Here is a 21747-nt window from a genome sequence, read left to right as displayed (position 1 = left end):
GCATTTAGTCCCTTTTGGAATTTTTCTTTGGAATCTACATTTGTTGCCCTGGTCCGTGTATTCCAGTGGTTAGAGCCTTGGCCTGAGCACCTCCATTTTGGTTTCGCTCCTCGCCCCCAGTCAGGGTGGGTGTGGGAGGCAACCAGTTGATGTGTTTCTCTCACATCAATGTTTCTCTCTCTTTTCCCCTCCTTCTCTCTCTTCTACTCTGTCTGAAAAGCAGTAGTAAAAAATCAGGTGAGAATTAACAACAACAACAAAAAGGAATTTATATTTGTTCATTAGTAAAGGAAATTCACATTTATTTCTTTGACTGCATTTATATCCACAGACTGATAAAGACAGGTGAAAATGGGCTTAGGAATATTTTCTAAACCACAATTGCTAAAATAACTTTTATTAAATAGATGATCTTCGGGTGTTTATCCTCCCCAGGAATATTATCATTTCTAAAATTGGGCATTATCCATGTTAGTGGCCTTTTTTTTCCCCACATTGGTTATAAAATTACATAGGTTTCTGTAATACATCATCTGTATATTTTACTGTGTGTTCACTACCCCAAGTGAAGTATTCTTCTATTGCCATTTATCCCCCCATTACCTTCTCTTATCTCCCTTCCCTCATACTGTCCCCCAGTTTTTGTTTTTTTATTTGTTTAGGCTAACAAACAAAATAGAAACAGATTTAGACATAGAAAACAGACTGACAGCTGTCAGAGGGGCGGGGCTTGGTGTTTTAGGTGAAAAAGGTGAAGGGACCAAGCAAAAAAAAAAAGAAATTCACATTTATTAAAGGACTTTTAGGAAGTATAAATAAAATGAAATAAAAATGTCACAATTTAGTTGGACTTCAGCAAATGTGGGTGTTTCGTTGGGGCTTTCTTAGTAACTTCAGGGTTATTCCCATTAAGTTTAATATATGTAACATGTTACCATTTACTTGCTTTTAAAAACTTTATGTTGCCCTGACTGGTTTGGCTCAGTGGATAGAGCGTCAGCCTGGGAACTGAAAGGTCCCAGGTTCGATTCCAATCAAGGGCACGTACCTTGGTTGTGGGCACAGCTCCAGTGGGGGGTGTGCAGGAGGCAGCTGATCGATGTTTCTCTCTCATCGATGTTTCTAACTCTCTATCCCTCTCCCTTCCTCTCTGTAAAATATCAATAAAATATATTTAAAAAAACAAAAACTTTATGTTGAGCCCGGCCAGAGTTGCTCAGTAGTTGAATGTCGACCTATGAACCAGGAGGTCACAGTTCAATTCCCAGTCAGGGCACATGCCCGGGTTGCAGGCTAGATCCCCAGCGGGGGTCATGTTGGAGGCAGCTGATCAATGATTCTCATCATTGTTGTTTCTATCTCTCTCTCCCTCTTCCTTCTTCTCTGAAATCAATACAAATATATTTTTAAAATAACTTTATGTTGAGATAATTATAGATTCACATGGAATTGTATGAAATAATTCAGAGAATAATTATACCCTTCACCCAATCTGTTTCCCTAATCCATAACTTTATAGTAATGTATCTTACATAACCAGTATCACAACCAGGAAATTTATATCAATACCATCTTATTCAGATTTTACCAGTTTTAAATGTGCTGATTTGTATTTGTGTGTGTGTGTGTGTGTGTGTGTGTGTGTGTGTGTGTACTTACCCAGTTTTATCATATGTACATTCGTGTGACTACCACCGCAGTCATGGTACAGAAAGCAGTTATATCACAAGGATCCCTCATGCTGTTCTTTTATAGCCATAGCTTTCTTGCCCTCCTTTCCCCCAACCTCTGGCAGTTACTAATATTGTCTTCATTTTTATAATTTTGTTATATTAATAATGTTATATTAATTGACCCATACAGTATGTAAACTTTTGGAATTAGCTTTTTTTTATTATTCAGCATAATTCTCCTACAAATTGTCCCAATGGTTTATTCCTTTTCATTGCTCAATAATACTCTGTGGATTACCTGTGGATTACCATTTTGCTTACTGTTGAAGTATGTCTAGGTTGTTTTCACTTTGAGGGCTCTTATGAATAAAACTGCTGTGTAGCCCTGGCCGGTTTTGCTCAGTGGTTAGAGCATTGGCCTATGCAATGAAGGGTTGCAGGTTGAATTCCTGGTCAAGGTTATGTACCTCGGTTATGGCCTCAATCCCCGGTCTCTGCAGGATGCATGTGGGAGGCAACCAGTCGATGTGTCTTTCTTATGTTGATGCTTCTCTCTCTTTCTTCCCTCTGTGCCCTCCCTTCCAACTCTGAAAATCAATGGAAAAAATATCCTCGAGTGAGGATTTAAAAAATCAAAACAACACAACAAAAAACACCTGCTGTGTATATTTGTGTGCAATTTTTTGTGTGGACATGTTTTTATTTCTCTGGAATAAATGCCCAATAGTGCAATTGCTGGGTCCTAAGGTATGTGTATTTAGTTTCTTTAACAAACAAATTATTTTCAAAACTAGAGGCCCGATGCACAAAGATTCATGCAAGGATGGGCCTTCCTTCCCCTGGCTGCCGGCACCACCTTCGCTCTGGCCGGAGTCACCTTTCTGCCATGGCGACAACACAAGCGTCCCGCCCCCGGCCGCTTGGCGCCGGCATATGCAAATTAACCTACCATCTTTGTTGGGTTAATTTGCATACTCACTCCTGATTGGCTGGTGGGCGTCGCAAAGGTATAGTCAATTTGCATCATACTCTTTTATTAGTGTAGATGACTGTACTACTTTATATTTCCACCAACAGTGTATGTGTAAGTTATCTAGTTTCTGTGCCTGTTGCCAAGAATTGGTGTTGTCATTGTACTTAAATTTTTTATTTTATTTTAGCCATTCTGATAGATGTGATTTAAATTTTCATTTCCCTAATGGCTAATTATGTTGAACGTTTTTTCATGTGTTGGTTGCTCTCTTTATATACCCTCTTCAGTGAATGCAATTGGTTTTTGTGTATTGATCTTGAATCCTGCAACCTTATTAAACTCATTTATTAATTCTAGGAGCTCTTTTGGTAGATCCCAGATTTTTTACATAGACAATTGTATTGTTGGTGATAGCGACAGTTTTATTTCCTGTTTTCCAATCCAGTTTCCCTTTGCTTGCTCTGTCTTATTGCAGTGCCTAAAACCTCTAGTATGATGTTGAATGGGAGTGGTAAGAGCAGACTTTCTTGCCTTGTTCCTGATTTTAGACATTCAGTCTTTCACCTTTAAATATGATGTTAGCTATACTTTTTTTTGTATATGCTGTTTATTAGATTAAGGTAGTTTCCTTTTATATCTAGTTTGCTGAGAGTTTTCATCATAAGTTATATCAAATTTTGCCCATTGCTTTTTCTGCATCTCTTGAGATACTTCTGTTTTTTCTTCTTTATTTTGTTGACATGATAAATTACATTGATTGTTTTTGACTGTTGAACTACTCTTACATTCCTAAGATTATTCCCCCTTAGTTTTGATACATTATCCTTTTTTGTTTGTTGGATTCAGTTTGCTGAAATTTTAAGAATTTTTGTATTTGTTTTTCTGAGGGATATTTGTCCGTAGTTTAATTTTCTGTGATATTTTTGTCAGGCTAATGCTGGCCTCATAGAATGAGTTGGGAAGTGTTTCTTTCTCTTTAAGTTTCTTTAAAGACTTTATGTAAAGTTGGTATTATATTTTCCTTGACTGTTAGGCAGAATTCAACAGTGAAGCCATTTGAGCCTGGAATTTTCTTAGAGGGAAAGTTTTAACTAATTCAGTTTCTTTGATAGATACAGGACTACTCAGGTTATCTATTTCCTCTGTGAACTTTGATAATTTGTGCCTTTTAAGGAATTTATCCATTTAACAAAGTTGGTTTTATTGGTGTTTATAACGTCCCTTACATTGTTATCCTTTTAAAGTCTGTAGGATCTGTAGTAATATCCCCATTTTTATTTCTAAAAAGTATTCCATTGTGGTCAGGAAACATACTTTATATAATTTGAATCCTCTTAAAATTTTTGAGTTGTTTTATGGCTCACAATATGGCCTATTTTTTAAATGTTCTTCCATGTGTTCCTGAAAACAATGAATATTCTGTTGTTTGGCTATCCTATCTAATAAAAGAGTAATATGCAAATTGACTGTACCTCTGCTACACCCACAAGCACGCCCACCAGCCAATCAGGAACTAATATGCAAATTAACCCAACCAAGATGGCTGCAGCCACAGAGCGAGCAGGAGGCTTGGGTTTCCCTGGCAATGGAGGAAGCCAAGCTTCCAGCACACTCTGGCCGGCTGTGGACTCCACTCAAGGCTACAAAGTTTCAATTATAGAAGATAAATAAATCCCAACAAAAATGGTGGCAGCCACGGAGCTGGAGAGAGCAGGAGGCTTGAGTTGCCCCCGGCGATGGAGGAAGCCAAGCTTCCACAGCCCTGGCCTGCCTTGGCCTCCGCTCACAGCTACAAAGTTTCAATTATAGAAGATAAATAAATCCCAACAAAAATGGCTGTGGCCACAGAGCAAACAGAAGGCTTGGGTTTCCCCAGCGATGGAGGAAGCCAAGTTCTTGGCCAGCCCAGGCCTCCGCTGAAGGCTACAAAGTTTCAATTATAGAAGATAAATAAATCCCAGATACCAGGGCCTCCGCTTGGGTTGCCGGGGGGCGTGGCCAGCCTGCAAACCACCACAGGCCCCTCTCCCAGGCCACCCCATGCCCCAAGGGAACCCCCACCCTTATCCGGCACACCCTTCAGGGCAAATCAGCTGGTCCCCACCCATGCACCAGGCCTCTATCCTTATAAGTACCGTGCGCTAACCGATTGCACCACTGGAGCTCCTGGGCCTCTATCCTATCTAATAAAAGAGTAATATGCAAATTGACCATCACTCCAACACACAAGATGGCTGCCCCCATGTGGACACAAGATGGCCACCACAAGATGGCCAGCAGGGGATGGCAGTTGGGAGGGATCAGGCCAGCAGGGGAGGGCAGTTGTGAGTGATCAGGCCAGCAGGGGAGGGCAGTTGGGAGGGACCAGGCCTGCAAGGGAGGGCAGTTGGAGGCAAACAAGCCTGCAGGGGAGGGCAGTTAGGAGGGACCAGGCCTGCAAGGGAGGGCAGTTGGGGGCGATCAAGCCTGCAGGGGAGGGCAGTTATTGGTTACCAAGCCAGCAGAGGAGGGAAGTTGGGGGCGACCAGGCCTGCAGGGGAGGACAGTTAGGGGTGACCAGGCCTGCAGGGGAGGGCAGTTGGGGGCAATCAGGCTGGCAGGGGAGCAGTTAGGCATCAATCAGGCTGGTAGGCAGAAGCAGTTAGGGGCAATCAGGAAGGCAGGCAGGTGAGCAGTTGGGAGCCAGCAGTCCTGGATTGTGAGAGGGATGCCCGACTGCCTGTTTAGGCCCGATCCTACTGGGACATCCCTCGAGGGGTCCCAGATTGGAGAGGGTGCAGGCTGGGCTGAGGGACACACACGCCCCCCCCCCCGAATTTCGTGCACCGGGCCTCTAGTATTCTATCAATGTCAATTAGGACAAATTGGTTAATAGTTTTATTCAAATCTAATGCATCCTTACACATTTTTATCTACTTTTTCTATTAGTTATTGAGAGAAGGATGTTGAAACTTCCAACTGCAATTGTCTTATTTTTTTATTTTTATCAGTTTTTTCTTCATGTATGTTTAAGCTCTGTTTTTAGGTACGTACAGATTCAGGATTGTTATATCCTTACTAGAGGCCCAGTACACGAAATTCATGCACGGGAGTGGGTATCCCTCAGCCCGACCTGCACTCTCTCTAATCTGGGACCCCTCAGTGGATGTCTGACTGCCTCTCGCAATCTGGGACTTTTGGCTTTTAACCACTTGCCTGCCTGATCGCCCCTAACTGCTCCCCTACCGGCCTGATTGCCCCTAACTGCTCCCCTGCTGACCTGATTGCCACTAACTGCCTCTGCCTCACCCCACATCCAGGACCCAGGATTCTCTCCCCCGGCCGGCTGCAGGCACCCAGGACCCGGGCCGGCCACAGCTGCAGGGGACCGTGGGCAGGCGGCTTCACCCAGGCCGCAGCCGCAGGCGCCCGGGACAGTGGGGCGGGCAGCTTGTCCCTCTCCTGGGCCGCAGGCACAGGTGCTGCCATCTGGGACTGCAGGGTGGGCAGCTTGTACCTCTCCTGGGCCACAGGCGCAGGTGCAGCCGCTGACGCCCAGGACCACAGGGCGGGCGGCTTGTCCCTATCCCGGGCCGCAGCCTAGCTGGTCCCCATTCCTCTCTCGTGAGCTTATTTGTGCCGGGCTGATCCCCATTCCTCTCTCACAAGCTCATTTGTGCCTGGCTGGTCCCCATTCCTCTCTCCCCCGTGTTGAGTGTCTGAGCCGTTACAGGTGACGGCATGAGGGCATGACAATCATTTGCATATTAGCTCTTTATTATATAGGATGATGAGTTGATCACTTTATAATTATGACCTGCCTTATCCCTGGTAGTAGTCTTTGCTTAAAAAATCTGCTTTGTCTGATGTTAATATGGCAACTACAGCTGTCTTTGGATTAGTATTAGCATGATATGTCTTTTTTCATCCTCTTGACTGATATGTGTTTTTATATGCATAGTGGGTTTCTTCCTTACTTAATAAATTTAGCTGGAATTTTGAAATAAAAATTACCATAATACCCTAGCTGGTTTGGTTCATTGGCTAGAGTATTGGCCCTCGGACTAAAGGGTCCTGGGTTTGATTATGGTTAAGGGCACATGCCTCAGTTGCAGGTCTGTGCAGGAGGCAACCAGTCAGTGGTGTCTTACATTGATGTTTCTCTCTCTTTGTCTCTCCCCCTCCCTTCTACTCTCTCTATAAATCAATGGAAAAATATGCCTGAGTGAGGATTAACAACAACAAAAAATTACCATGAAGTACACACTTTAGTAAAACATGAATGGGTGAAAGTTTGAGGAGAGACAGTTTGTTTATATAATTGCAAAGTAGTTCCCCTGTGACATTTATTAAATATATTTTTATTGATTTCAGAGGGTAAGGGAGAGGGAGAGGGAGAGAGAGATAGAAATAGAAACATCAATGATGAGAGAGAATCATTGATTGGCTGACTCCTAAATGCCCTCCACTGGGGATGAAGCCCACAACCTGGGTATGTGCCCTGACTGGGAATTGAATTGTGACCTCCTAGTTCATAGGTTGATGCTCAACCACTGAATCAAATTGGCTGGCCTCCCTGTGATACTTATTAATTACAAAGGGAGAATAACTCTAGTTTTTTTAATATATATTTTTATGATTTTAGAGAGGAAGGGAGCGGGAGAGATAGTGATGAGAGAGAATCATTGATTGGCTCCCTCCTGCACATCCCACACTGGGGGTTGAGCCCACAACCCCAGCATATGCCCTTTACTGAGAATCGAACCGTGACTCCTGGTTCATAGGTCAATGCTCAGCCACTGAGCCACGCTGGCTGGATGGGAGAGTAACTTTATATGTAGAGAATTTTGGCAGGCACCACCTTAAACAGGTGATCAAGTTAGTATCACCAGTTACAAGACTTAGTGATATCTCATACCCTCTGATATAATACACTGAGAAGGGCACATCACCTCTGTGGTCTTCTTTCCCAAAACACATAACATGGATCTAATCGTTGGAAAACAGGCAAACCCAAATTTCTACAAAGGAATAGTGCTTTAAATATCAAAATCATAAAAGACAAGAAAAGACTGAAGAACCATCACAGACCAAAGGATTCTAAAGAGACATAACAACTAAATACAGTGTGGGATCCTGGATTGAATCCTGGAACAGAAAAAGACATTAATAGAAAAATTGATGAAACTTTAATTCTGTAATTTACTAAATTATATGAATGTCAGTGTCCTAATTTTGGTAATTTTAGTGTGGTTCTATAAGGTTGTGTTAGGAGAAATTGGGTCAAGAGTATACAGAAACTCTATACTATTTTTGCAACTTTTCTTTAAATTTGATATTATTTAGAAATAAAGGTATACAATAAAAATAATAAAGTGGATCTGTTATAGGTATTAGTTGTTGAATGTTGTCTTTTAAAATCCAGTCTGACAATCTGTGCCTTTTCATTGATCTTTGACATATGATTATTTTAATACTAGAAGCCTGGTGCACAAAATTCATGCACAGAGGGGGGGTTCCCTCAGGCCGGCCTGCACCCTATCCAATCCGGGACCCCTCGCTCCTAACCCCTCACCTGCTGGTCTGCCTGCCTGATTGCCCCTAACCACTCTGCCTGCCTGCCTGATCGCCCCTACCTGCTCTCCCCTGCTGGCCTGATTGCCCCTAACTGCTCTCCCCTGCCGGCCTGATCGCCCCTAACCGCCTCTGCCTTGACCTCTGCCACTGTGGCTTTGTCTGGAAGGACGTCCGGAAGGATGTTCGGTTTAATTAGCATATTACCTTTTTATTAGTATAGATTATTATTGATATAGTTGGGTTTAACTCTATCATCTAGCTATTTTTTTTATTTGTCCCATCTCTTCTTTGTTCCCCTTTTTCTTTTTTTTCTGCCTTCTTTTGTATTAATAGAGTGTTTTTTATTCCACCTTATCTCTTTTGTTGGTTTATTAGTAATACCTTTTGTTTTTCAGTGGTTGCTTTAGAGTTTATAGTACATGTCTTACCAATATTACCAGTATACCACTTCATGTCTCGTGTAAGAGCATTACAACATTTTCACTTTCCCGGCCTAAGTGCTGTTTCATACATTTTATTTCTGCATTCATCATAAACCTTAAATACCTTTCTATTTTTTTTTCTATTGTGTTAAAATATGCATAACATAAAACTTACATTTTAATCATTGTTAAGTATACAATTCAGAGTTATTAAGTATATTTACAGTGTTGTGCAGCCATTGCCATGTGAATAGCACCCAGACTAAGAAACAATATAACCTGGTATTGGTAATTTTTCAAAATACAGTTCTTTCTGGTATAATTAGGTAAAATTGAAAGCATGCTAAATGACCATGACTAGATAATTTCCCGTTTTAAAGTTTTTGAAACTGAGGTTGTATACTATACAAAAAATTGTTCTGTTTATTTTTATAAACGTCACTTATATTTTGTTTAATCAAGATATTTCTTCTTGGCAGTGGACTCTCGAAAAATTGACCAGGAGGGAAAAATTCCAACAGAAACATTGGAGAAACTGAAGAGCCTGGGGCTTTTTGGGATGCAAGTCCCAGAAGAATATGGTAAGTAAAGGAGATACCCCCTTACCCCCCCCCCCCTTGCTATCCCCATTACTTTAGTGATAACTTTCCATCGGGGGGTGGGGAGGGAGCATTGCAATTTATTTCTTTAACTAACAAAACTGATTCCCTTAGTATCCTATATAATAAAAGCCTAGGTGGCATCATGCCCTAGTGCGATGTCATCACAAAAAGGCCGCCACAAGATGGCCGCCACAAGATGGCTGCATGCACAGCGGAGGCAGGGCCCGGTGGCTGCTCCGCGCAGTGAGGCCTGGGGGTCCCACAGCTCTGTGGCACGGAGGAGGCTGGTCCCAGTATCTCCACCACCTCACGTGGAGGAGGCGGGTCCTGGCGGAGGAGGTGGGTCGCGGCAGAAGAGGGCAGTTGTGGGCGAGCAGGCCTGCAGGGGAGGGCGGTTGGGGGTGATCGGGACAGCAGGGGAGGACAGTTGGGGGTGATCGTACTGACAGGGAGGGCTGTTGGGGGCAATTGGGCTGGCAGGGGAGGGAAATTGGGGGCGATCAGACCGGCAGGGGAGGGCAGTTGGGGGCAATTGGGCCGGCAGGGGAGGGCAGTGGGGACGATCGGGCTGGCAGGGGAAGGCAGTTGGGGGTTATTGGGCCGGCAGGGGAGTGCAGTTGGGGCCATCGGTCCTGCAGGGGAGGGCAGTTGGGGATAACCAGGCCTGTAGGGGAGGGCAGTTGGGGGAAATCGGGCCGGCAGGGGAGGGCAGTTGGTGGCGATTGGGCCGGCAGGGGAAGGCAGTTGGGGGCGATCCGACCAGCAGGGGAGGGCAGTGGGGGGTGATCAGGCCAGCAGGGGAGCAGTTAGGCGGCATCAATCAGGCCGGCAGGGGAGCGGTTAGGGGGCAATCAGGCAGGCAGGCAGAAGCAGTTAGGGGCATCAGGCAGGCAGGCAGATGAGTGGTTAGGATACAGTGGTCCCGGATTGTAAGAGGGATGTCCGACTGCTGTTTGGACATCCCCCGAGGGGTCCCAGATTGGAGAGGATGCAGGCTGGGTTGAGGGACACCCCTCCCCTCCTCCCGCGCTCCGTGCACGAATTTCGTGCACCAGGCCTCTAGTATGAAATAAGTAAAAGTGTTTTGATTGAAGCAAGTGGAAAGGGGGAAGTGGTACTGCAGAGCCCTGGCCTTTCTGGTGCCACCATTGAACCCATGGACTACACACCAGGCAGGGCCAGTCCACATCTCTGCAGAGACTCAGCCCTCCCTTTGTATGTGAATGGTGGCTCCATTGACAGTGCCCCAGCCCTCCTATATTTTGGCCACATGACCTTAGGCCTCAGTTTATTATTTGTAAGATGCACATATGGTCACCCAGCCACCTGTGGAAGTTGAAGATGAAATGCAAAATATGTAAGTTCAGTGAAGTTTTTGTTTTTGTTTCCTTAATCTTTGTCTTTTTACTGCAGAATAATGATTCCCAACTAGGTGATTTTATCCCTCAGGAGACATTGGACAATGTCTAGAGAATTTTTGGTTGTCAAAACTGTGGGGAGGGGACTTCTGGCATCTAGTGGGTGGAGGCCAAGAATGCTGCTAAACATCCTACAGTGCACAGAATAGTCCCTGCAACAAAGAATGATCCATCCTAAAATGTTAATGTTACCATGCAGAATAATCTCTGTTCTGGAGTCCACTGGACCCTGGAATGAGGCGCTGGAAAGCTCTTTCATTCACAAAGATCTATATCTGACAGGAGATATTCACAACATATTAAATGATGCAATGTAAGGATCCTATATAATAAAGAGGGAATATGCTAATTGACCACCACACCCTCACAAAGATGGAAGTGCCCACAGCCAATAAGGAGGGAATATGCTAATTGACTGCCACGCCCTCAAAGATGGCGGCACCCAGTCCCCTCAGCCCCCCAGCTGCCCAGGGCTGGCCCAAGGTGCAGGCAAGCCTCGGATGGCGGCTGCGCAGCCTCCCAGAGCCAGCCGAGGCTCAAGTAACCAGGGCCGGCTGAGGCTTGCCCTGCCAGCAGTGGCAGCAGCAGAGGTGTGACGGGGGTGTCGCCTTCCCCTGATCACCGGGTTGCTTCCCACCCCTGAGGGCTCCCAGACTGAGAGGGGGCAGGCCGGGTTGAGGGACCCCCCTCCAGTGCGTAAATTTCCATATTTTTATATTTTTATATTATAGATTACTCTTCTATGTTAAAAATAAATCTATATATGCTCATATGCCTAGAAAAAGTCTGACAGGATATACACAAAAATGTTGAGTGATGTTTATGGGTGACTTTTGTTTTCTTTGCACCTTTCTGTATTGTGATTTTTTTTTAAATGGTGTTATGCCATCCTATCTAATAAAGAGGGAATATGCAAATTGACTATCACACCATCACAAAGATGGTGGCGCCCAGTCCCCTCAGCCCAGCCAGGGGGGGGCAGGCACACAGTGTGGCCAGTCCCGCCCTCAGCCCCCCAGCCACCCAGGGCTGGCCCGAGGTGCAGGCAAGCCTCAGATGGCGGCTGCCCAGCCAACGCCCAAGGCGCAGGCGAGCCTCGGATGGTGGCTGCCCAGCCGCCTAGTGGCTGCCCAAGGCTCAGGTAACCAGGGCCGGTCGAGGTTAGCACTGCTGGCAGTGGCAGCAGCAGAGGTGTGATGGGGGTGTCGCCTTCCCCTGATTGCCCCCTCAAATGCATGAATTTCCATGCACCGGGCCTCTAGTTCTTTTATAATCAGAAAAGACCAGTAAAGCCATTTGCCTTTAATGGGAGGGATTTAGGGCTGGACCATAAGTAAAACTGGTCTGTTTCTCCTCTAGGTGGCCTGGGCCTCTCCAACACCATGTATGCGCGGCTAGGGGAGATTGTCAGCCTGGATGGGTCAATTGCTGTGACCCTGGCAGCACACCAGGCCATCGGCCTCAAGGTCAAGTATCTGGGGATGCTTTCTGTGACTCCAGAAGACCTTCAGGAAGTGAATCGTGCTTGTTGTCTCAGGGTCTGGGAGGAGGGCCTAGCCTGCACCTGCATCCTCGCCCTGCAGTGCCTCATTTGTGCACACCCACTCTCAGCCCTGCTGGGTAGTGCTCAGTCCCTGCACAAGCAGTGGCTCTTTGCACTATTCCTTTCCTTTGAAATTTCCTCCTGTCCCATTGCCTTTGACCTGCCCTTTGGCGGTCCAGTTATGATGCTGCTACCTCCACAGAGCCTGTCTTCACCTCAGACTGGATGTGAACCTCCCCCACTGAGCTCTTGAGCACTCACTTGGGGCCTGAGCAGGTCCTCCCTGCTGTTGGTCTTCCTCACCCCACTGGGCTCAGAACATTTTATGGCAGGTCCAGGGTCACACCACTCTTATCAACAATCCAATTACTTGGGTTGTTTTGCTCAATGTAATCACCACAGTGAGCTGAGTGTACAGCATGTTTGGCTCCCTCACTCTGCGAGCGTGTGTGCTATATGCAGTCTCTCGGTGGGAAGAGTGGACATGCCCACTCAGCACCAAGAAGGGGGTGGGACAGTTCTGACATTGACTGAACATCTTCTTTATGCCAGGTATGGCTCTAGCATTCCCACCTCTTCACATTTTTTCATTGAAACCACCCCTCCAATGGGTAGAATTATCCCCTGTGTGTGGGTGAGGAGATGGGAGCTCAGAGAGGGGACATCCCTTACCCAAGATCACCCAGCCAGGACACAAGGGCTATAATGAAATTCCCTGAATCTGACCCCAAAGCTCTGCTGGGCCTCCAGGCCCAGGACCCTCTGGAGTGTGCACTTTAGGGTAGGTCCTTTGCGGTCTGATTTCCCACTTTTTACCTGAGGCTGCCAGCTCTGACTCGGTGTTTCCTTTTGCATGAAGTAAGGATTACCTTCCAAAGCCATGTTCTACAGCGTATTTCAGTCTTCTCTCTCCAAAGCTGAAATCAGCCTGTATGTCTTGTTTAGGGGATCATCTTGGCCGGTAGTGAAGAGCAGAAGGCCAAATATCTGCCCAAACTGGCATCAGGAGAACACATTGCCGCCTTCTGCCTGACGGAGCCAGCCAGGTCTGCTTGGCATGAGCTGCCTTGGAACAGCATCTTCCAGGGTGCACTGGGAGGGGGGCTGTAGTTTTTGCTGAATAGATGGTGACTTTTATTCTTCTTTCTCTGTATTTTTCTAAGAGTCAACTCAGTAACTTTTCTTGCCAGTTCTCTTGCCTTTATTTTTCTCTCCCAGTGAGAGTTATAAGTGAGCTAACATATCTAACAGCACCTATTAAATAATTATTTTGTGGTTTGCAACACCTGCTTTCAAGGCTTCATAGCAACTTTCAGAGTATGGAGGGTGGGTGGTAATGTTCCTGTTTTACAGATTAGGAACTGAGGTTCAGTGAGGTTTATGATAAGCCCAGGGTCATACAGCTAGGATCTAACAAGGCTGGCATAGGACCCAGGACTTGTGATGGCAAGTCTGCTACTTGGACTGAACTTCATCTTGCTTCCCTCCACCTGAGTACCCAGAACTCATCCTCAGAGGAGTTTAGATGAGTCTATTTTGAGCACACATTTTCATGTTTAAACCTAAGCCCACTATTTTTCACTGCTACTTTCTTATCTGAAGTAATAAAATAGGAGTTGACCACATGTTTTTCTTGTAAAACCTCATCCAAGGATATTTTTTCCATTGAACTTTAGAGTGGGAAGGAATGAGGGAGGAGGAGATAGGATAAGAGAGATAGTGAAACATTGATGTGAGGCAGACACATCTATTGGTTGCCTCCTGACTAGGGCCAGGTATCGAACCTGCAACCCAGGTACATGCCCTAGTAAGCAAAGTGTTACTGGAACATGTCTGCTCGTTTACAAATTGTCTGTGGCTGCCTTTATGCCACAGTTGCAGAATTGAGGAGTTGGGACAGGTATCCTGTAGCCTGAAAAGCTAAATATATTTATAATCTGGCCCTGTATTTTAAAAATTTGCCAACTCCTGTATTAAAGTAAAAACCTTTATTTTTGGGCCTTCCAAACCATTCTTACTGATTTCCAGCATTACTTTCCTCAACAGCCTGTTTCTGTTCCTACAGTGGGAGCGATGCTGCCTCCATCCGGACTAGAGCCTCTCTGAGTGAAGATAAGAAACACTATATCTTGAATGGCTCCAAGGTACAGCTACATGGCTTCACCAGGGTCTCAGTCATAACCTTCACTACCACTCACCACTTTCCACGCACCAGGGACTGCAAAGGGCCTACACATAATCTTTTGACCATCACCTCTTGGGTGGATGCTACTTTCTTTTTTTGGAAGAAGAAACTGGGGCTCAAAGAGGTTCATCAGACATCCTATGCTTAGTGGCAGAGCCAGGATTGGAGCCAAGGAGTTCTGGCTCCACAGTCTACATGCTTCCATAGTACCAACTACTTCCCTGATCTACTGTTGGTTGTTTGTTTTTTAAGTTCAGTACAGTGAACTTCTATGTACCCTCACCATCTTCAGCAATTATTTCTTCTTAGCCAGTCCTGTTTCTCTGTCAGCATTGCCACCTCTGGATTGCATTCATACAGTTTCAGCTAAAAGGCAGGAATTTTTTTTTTAATTATAATACCATTATCACAATTTAAAAAATTTATAATTTCTTACTATCTAGTTATCATTTAAATTTCTGTGACTATTTCTGTGATTACCTTTTTATTTTTCAAACCATTTGCTTGAATTGAGATCCAAATAGGTTCCATACATTGTGTTGAGAAGTCTCTATATTTACCTCTCCCTTCCTCTCTTGTTTCTTCCACTCCGTTTCCTTGCTCCTTTCTGTCCCTATTCCCCTTTCTTGAGGAAATCCATTTGTTTAGTGCTAGAGCTTGGGCTATCTTAGTACCATTGGCTTAGTACCATTCTTCTACACCCTCCCGCCCAACACACACACTCTCACACCCATGGCCACTTGTGTCTCTTGGCAAAATCCTTGCTCTGGAGAGACTGGGTTCCCCAGGGCTTTACAGTCGAAGTTCAGTGGGCAGCTGGTGTGTCTTGTGGCAAAGATGGGGCTTAGAGGTGGCTCATGATAGTTTGATTTTCTCCAAAGTTCTTTTGCTTTTTTCCTTTAGGTCTGGATCACCAATGGAGGACTTGCCAGTATTTTTACCGTGTTTGCTAAGACCAGTGTTGTTGATTCCGACGGCTCAGTAAAAGACAAAATGACAGCATTTATAGTAGAGAGAGACTTTGGTGGAGTCACTAATGGGAAGCCTGAGGATAAGTTAGGCATCCGTGGCTCCAACAGTAAGTTTTTTTTTTTTGTGTGTGTGTGTGTGTGTGTGTGTGTGTGTGTGTGTGTGTGTGTGTGTATGTGTTGTCTCCATCCAAGTGTCGAGATAAAATGAGATTTAAGTAGTTTTGATTGTACTTAAGTATTTTAGCAAATTAAGAATGCCATGATAGCTATTGTAAATAATGCTGCTGTGAACATAGGGGTGCATATATCTGTTCAAATTAGTGCTCTTGTTTTCTTCCAACAAATATCCAGAAGTATAATTGCTGGGTTGTGTGGTATACCTATTTTTAGTTTTTGAGGAATCGCCGTATTGTTTTCCATAGGGGCTACACCCCACCAACAGAGTTAAAGGGTTTCCTATTCTCCACATCCTCACCAACACATGTTATTTGTTGACTTTTTATAATAGCCATTCTGACTGGTGTGAGGTGATTTCGCATTGTGGCTTCGATTGGCATCTCTTTGGTGATTAGTGATGTTGAGCATCTTTTTTCTGTATGTTCTCATTGGAGAAATAACTTTTTATTTTCTTTCCCCATTTTTCAAACAGATTTTTTATTTTTTGTGATTGACTTTTATGAGTTTCTTATATATTTTGGATATCAACCCCTTATCATTTGTAATTATATTTCCCCATTCAGTAGGTTGTCTTTTTGTTTTGTTGAAGGTCTCCTTTGCTGTACAGGAGCTTATTAGTTTGATATAGTCCCATTTGTTTGCTTTTGCTTTTGTTTCCTTTGCTTGAGAGATTGTATCCAAAAAGATATTACTCAGACTGATGTCAAATAGTTTGTTTCCTATGTTTTATTATAGGAGATTTCATCTTTAACCATTTTGAGTTTGTTTGTTTTTGTTTAATCCTCACCTGAGTATATTTTTCCCATTGATTTTTAGAGAGAATGGAAAGGATGGAGGGAGGGGGAAAGAGAGAGAGAGTGAAAGAAACATCGATGTAAGGGAGACACATCAATTGATTGCCTCCTGACCAGGACCAGGGATCAAAACTGCAAACCAGGTCATGCCCTTAACCAGGAATCAAACCCACAGTCTTTTGGTGGGCAGGCCAACATTCTATCCACTGAGCAACACTGGCTAGGGCTTGAGTTTATTGTTGTATATGGTGTCAGAGAGTGTCCAGTTTTTCCAATACCACTTGTTTACTAGCCTTAACATTACTGATGCTCAACACATGGAAAGGTGCACAGTCACTGTGGCATTCCTTTTAATATAAATATAGTTGGTATACAATATGATATTGGTTATATTAGTTGTTACTCCATTGTATATGTTTTACCTCTTTTGTCATAGACTATATAAGTGAGCGTTTATTTCTGTTCCACTGATCTATGTGTCTGCTTTTTTTGCCAGAACCATGCTGTTTTGATTATTACAGCTTTGCAGTGTAGTTTGAGATCAGGGAGCGTGATACCAGCAACTTCGTTCTTCTTACTCAAGATTGCTTTGATTTTTTGGGGTTTTGTCTTGCTCCATATAAATTTTAGGAATATTTGTTCTTGTTCTGAAAAGAATGACTATATATGCACTACAATATGTGTTGCAGCATTACTTACAATAGCCAAAATACAGAAGCAACCTAAGTGTCCATTGATAGATGAATAGGTAAAGACGTGGTGTATATATATGTATGGAAAATTACACAGCAATAAAAAGAATGAAATATTGCCATTTGCAACAACATGGATTGATCTAGAAGGTTTATGCTAAGTGAAATAAGTGAGGCAGAGAAAGACAAATACCTAATGATTTCATTTATATGTGAAATCTAAAAAAAATAAAACAAATGAACAAACAAAACAAAAATAGACTCATACAAACAGAGGCCAAAGGTGTGTTACCAGAAGGGAGAGGGTGGGAGGATGAGTGAAATAGGGAAAGGAAATATAGTCAATAATGTGATAATTTTGCATAGATTATTACAAGAATTAGTGTGGTGATTACATTGTAATTTTAAAAATGTCAAATCACAATAATGTCTATATAATACTGTATACCAACTATATTTATATTAAAAAAGAATGCCACAGTGACTGTGCACCTTTCCATGCACTGAGCATCAGTGATGTTAAGGCTAGTGAAACAGTCACAGCCTTGTGGAGCTCTCAGCCTTATGAGGGAGGCACAGTGGATACAAAGAAGGGCAGTGGGTATCCTAGGTTAATATTCCATTATAAGAAACCCCATATTCCCTCCTTCTCTCACTTCCCTTTCTACCTGCCCAGACCTGTTTGTAGCCCCTGGTCAGCACTCGATTTACTTGAGGCTGGGTCTTGTGAGTGGCTCTCAGGCTGCCCAGAGATGCAATGGTGTCCTCATAGGACTCTACATCGTGGGACTCCTACTTCATATCATGGAGAGTCTGTGCTGCGGAGACTGCATACCGCCCTGGCACCTCCAGACCCACTTCTGTTTGCCACCTTGTCCTTGGGGACCCTGTGTTTTGAATGGTGGTGTTTGCCATGACATCTGCTTGGCCTCGGGGGAGAGGGGATGTCAGAGGGCCCGAGCTCTAACATAGAAGCTGTGTGACCTTGAACAAGCTAGTTTGCTTTTCTTCTGTTTCCTCACCTAAAAAAAGGGATGCCCTAGCTGGTTTGGCTCCATGAATAGAACATCCGCCTGCAGACTGAAGGGTCCTGGGTTCCATTCTGGTCAAGGGCACATGCCCGGGTTGTGGGCTCGATCGCCAATAGGGGCATGCAGGAGGCAGCCAATGAATGATTCTCTCTCATCAATCTTTCTATCGCTCTCTTCCTCTCCCTTCCTCTTTGAAATCAATAATATTTTTTAAAAAGGGGGGAGGATGATAATAGAACCTACCTTGTGGAGGTGACATGAGAAGGGAGCATTATGATGTACGTAAAATGCTGAGTGCACATGGAAGCTGAAAATGTTATTGTTGTTACTGATATTACCCACCATGACTGGTGCTGCCTATTGAGTGATGCAGCAGAGGAAGCAGCAGGCTCAGAGACCCTGAGATAAGAAAGAGCTCAGTGTGCTAGTGGGGAAAAGTGGCCAGAGGGACCAGGGTGGAAAGAAAGAGCAGGGCTGCCACTATACACTGCTGTGGGGGCACTGTCTGTACTGCGGTCTGGGTAGGTAGTGCCCACTAGGATTATGCAGTGGCCCTGTGAGGGGGGGCGGGGGTTGAGGGGCACAAGATGATGTCAGAGAGGGAAAAAGGGTCCTTCCCACACCCAGCAGCCTGCGAAGGAATAAGAGCTGTTAGGAGAAGGGCCTTGGCCTCATAGCCCATGTGCTTAAGCCATATATGAGACCCAGTAGCCAGAGAGATGAGTATTTCATTGTATTTTACAACTAGGCTGTTTGAACACAGCTGTAATCATAGAATAGGTTAGCAAACCTGGTTGCCCACACTTGGTTTGGCTGCTGCTTGGCTACTTGAGCCAGGTCTTCCCTGTCCTGAGCCTCCCTTTTCTCTGGCATTAGTTGCTGGGAGCCATTTCTTTATAACATAACATTCAAAAGCACACTATTCCAGAGAACACAGTGGAGAAGACTATGTCTGTTCTTTCCCCTCCTCTTCCCTCACCCCTGCCATGCTTACCTAATTGTTCTCATCACATTGACCTCCACTTCCCAACACGCCAGGTGCATGTTCACTGTAAGGTCTGCTAGTCATCCATCACTGCAGTAACCTGCCTGAGAAACCACCCCCGGACTGGGCGCTTGTTTCTCTCCCACAGTTACCAGGTGCTGTGGCCTGGGTTCAGGTGTGCCGTTTGTTCTCTTAAATACACTGGAGTGAGTTCTCACAGCAGATCGTAAGAGCCCAAGCAGTCAAGCCAGACTGGATCAGCACATTGAAGGCCTCTCTGCTCATGTTGGTTAGCTCCATGCCCCTGGCCACAGCAAGTCACATGGCCAAACCTGGCATTGTGGGTAGAGAAAGGCAAATCTGCTCCTTCCACAGAGCCACAATGCAGGGTTTGGCTGCATTAAAGCAGAGTGAAATGGGACCGATACTTCCATTTGCAATGGGGGCCTAGCTTTTTTGTTCTGTCTCTGGCTCTTTCTCATCCTTCAAACTTCACCTTAGGAAAGTCTAACATAAACCCTTAGTAAAAATAGTATACACATGCCCCTCCAACTTCATTTCTGTTACAATGCTGTATTTAGTTTATCTATCTCACTTAACACAATGTTGTAATATATTGTTTATAGTTTATCTCCACGTGGACAGAAACCTGGTCTTTCTGTCCTGTCCTGTCAGTAGATGTAAAATGAATGGATGAATTTCATGCCTGTGGGTAAGTACAGAGTAGTTTCCATCTAAAGTCTTTAATTTTGTGTGTTTCAGCCTGTGAAGTCCATTTTGAAAACACCAAGGTGCCCATTGAAAATGTTCTAGGAGAAGTTGGAGGTGGGTTTAAGGTGAGTTGCCGGCAGCAGCTCCTGTGACTGCTGTGCGGTTTCATGATGTTGTTTGTTGGCCCTAGCTTTCTGTATCATCCCTGCTTGTAGCAGACCAGCCTGTGCTGGCCAGGTGACCATGTGTGGTTCTCCTTTGGAAAAATCAGCAAAGTGGAAAGGGAAAATTGCCTCCCAGAAGAGGAAGTGTGTGGTTAGAACTAAGTCTCTTCATTAATCTGTGAGGCTTTATTTGCCTTGAGTAGGGACAGGATTCCTCTCCAGCACGCATGATAAAGCAGGCCAGTGGCACTGGAGAAGCACAGGTTCTCCAATGACTAGCCCTGGGTCCTGAAGCCCCAAGATGTTTTGTTTTTGAGTCAAATTTATTATTATATTTTTATTGACACATAATTCATATAACATAAAATTCACTGTTTTCAATTGTACACATTGGTTGTTTTTAGTATATTCACTATGTTGTGCAACCATCACCATGGTTTAATTCCAGAACATTTCCATCACCCCAGAAAAAAATGCCATCCCTTCCATTTCCAGTTTCCCCCATCCCTTGGCAATCACTTTATTAATTTCTGTTTTTATGGATTGGCCTATTTTGAACATATCATATAAATGTTATAAATATGTGGCCTTTTGTGTTTGGCTTCTTTCATGTAGTATTACGTTTTCAAAGTTTATCCAAGTGGTAGAGTTTGTTACTCCTTTCAGAGTCTGGGTAATATTCCATTGTGTGGATAGACCATATTTTGTTTATTCATTTATCAGCTGATGGACCTTCTTATTGTTTCCACCTCTTGGCCATTATCAATAATGCTGCTATGAACATTCGTGTACAAGTTTTTGTGTGAACAATATGTTTTCAGTTCTTTTGGGTATTTACCTAAAAGTGAAATTTCTGGGTCATATGGTGACGGTACATTTAACTTTTTGAGGAACTGCCCGGCTATTTTCCACAGTGGCTGCACCACTTTACATTCCTGTCATCAATGTATGAGGGTTCTAATTTCTGCACATCCTCATCAACACTGGTTGTTGTCCATTTTTAAAATTATAGCCATCTTAGTGTTTGTGACATCATATCTCATTGTGGTTTGATTTGCATTTCCCTAGTGACTAATACTGCATCTTTTCATGTGTTTATTTGCAGTTTTTGGAAAAACGACTTTTTAAATCCATTGCCTGCTTTTAAATGTTCTTTTTTGTTGTGGTGGTTGCCCTGTCCTAATTTACTGAATCACCTAGGTAACTATCTTTACCCTGGTGAGATCCTCTATCCCCTTGGCTGTGAAGCAGAGAACAAAATAATACCTTCCTCCCCATGTCTTGAGAATCAGATAAATGCCATCAGCCAGTGCTCCTGACAGGATGCTACTCGGTGAATGTGGAACAAAGGGTGGTGGAGGTGGAGAGACAAACATGGGAGCAGCAGTCTGTGTGCAGTGATAGGTTTGTTTGTCACCCAAAAGATATGCAAATTAGAGAGTATAGATAAAGAGAAAAAAATGAATTCTGAAACCTGTCCCCAAGAGAATTGGCATTCATAGTTCACATTTTTGTGCTTATCTTTCTAGATTTTTATAAAGACCATTCGTCCCTTAAATCTGGTGTGAATGTGAACTATAGTCTGCATTTTTTCATTTATCAATAATCCCAATGTAAACCAAAATTAATTTTAGACTATAAAAAAGAATTAAAAGCATTTATTTGAGCAAAAGGAGCTGCAGCCCAGGAGACACAGATTCAAGGAGCAGCCTAAATTGTGTTCCACTGAGACAAAGGGGAGGCCCCTTTTATAGCAAAAGTTGTCACCCAGGTTCTCAATTAGGTCTGTTTTATATAAATGAGGTGTCCAAAATGCAGTTCTGATTGGACAGAGCAGATTTCAGTCCCTT

At 44.0% G+C, this 21747-nt stretch overlaps 1 protein-coding gene across 2 annotated transcripts in view; it reads left to right on the top strand.

Moving 5' to 3' along the window:
• The window catches only part of ACAD9 (acyl-CoA dehydrogenase family member 9), a 78976-nt gene that overhangs the window by 45881 nt on the left and 11348 nt on the right, over positions 1–21747 (top strand). For both annotated transcript variants that reach the window (XM_080657470.1, XM_080657471.1), the window contains exons 3-8: positions 9104–9205; positions 12004–12110; positions 13133–13233; positions 14253–14331; positions 15276–15450; positions 19785–19858. In XM_080657470.1, coding sequence (XP_080513596.1) covers positions 9104–9205; positions 12004–12110; positions 13133–13233; positions 14253–14331; positions 15276–15450; positions 19785–19858 — 638 coding nt within the window. The remainder of the gene's footprint in view (positions 1–9103; positions 9206–12003; positions 12111–13132; positions 13234–14252; positions 14332–15275; positions 15451–19784; positions 19859–21747) is intronic.

This window comes from Plecotus auritus, assembly GCF_963455305.1.
Source record: "Plecotus auritus genome assembly, chromosome: 2".
Classification (NCBI taxonomy): Eukaryota; Metazoa; Chordata; class Mammalia; order Chiroptera; family Vespertilionidae; genus Plecotus; species Plecotus auritus.
Note: the sequence above shows the minus strand (reverse complement) of the source record. Positions and strands in the feature narration are given on the sequence as shown.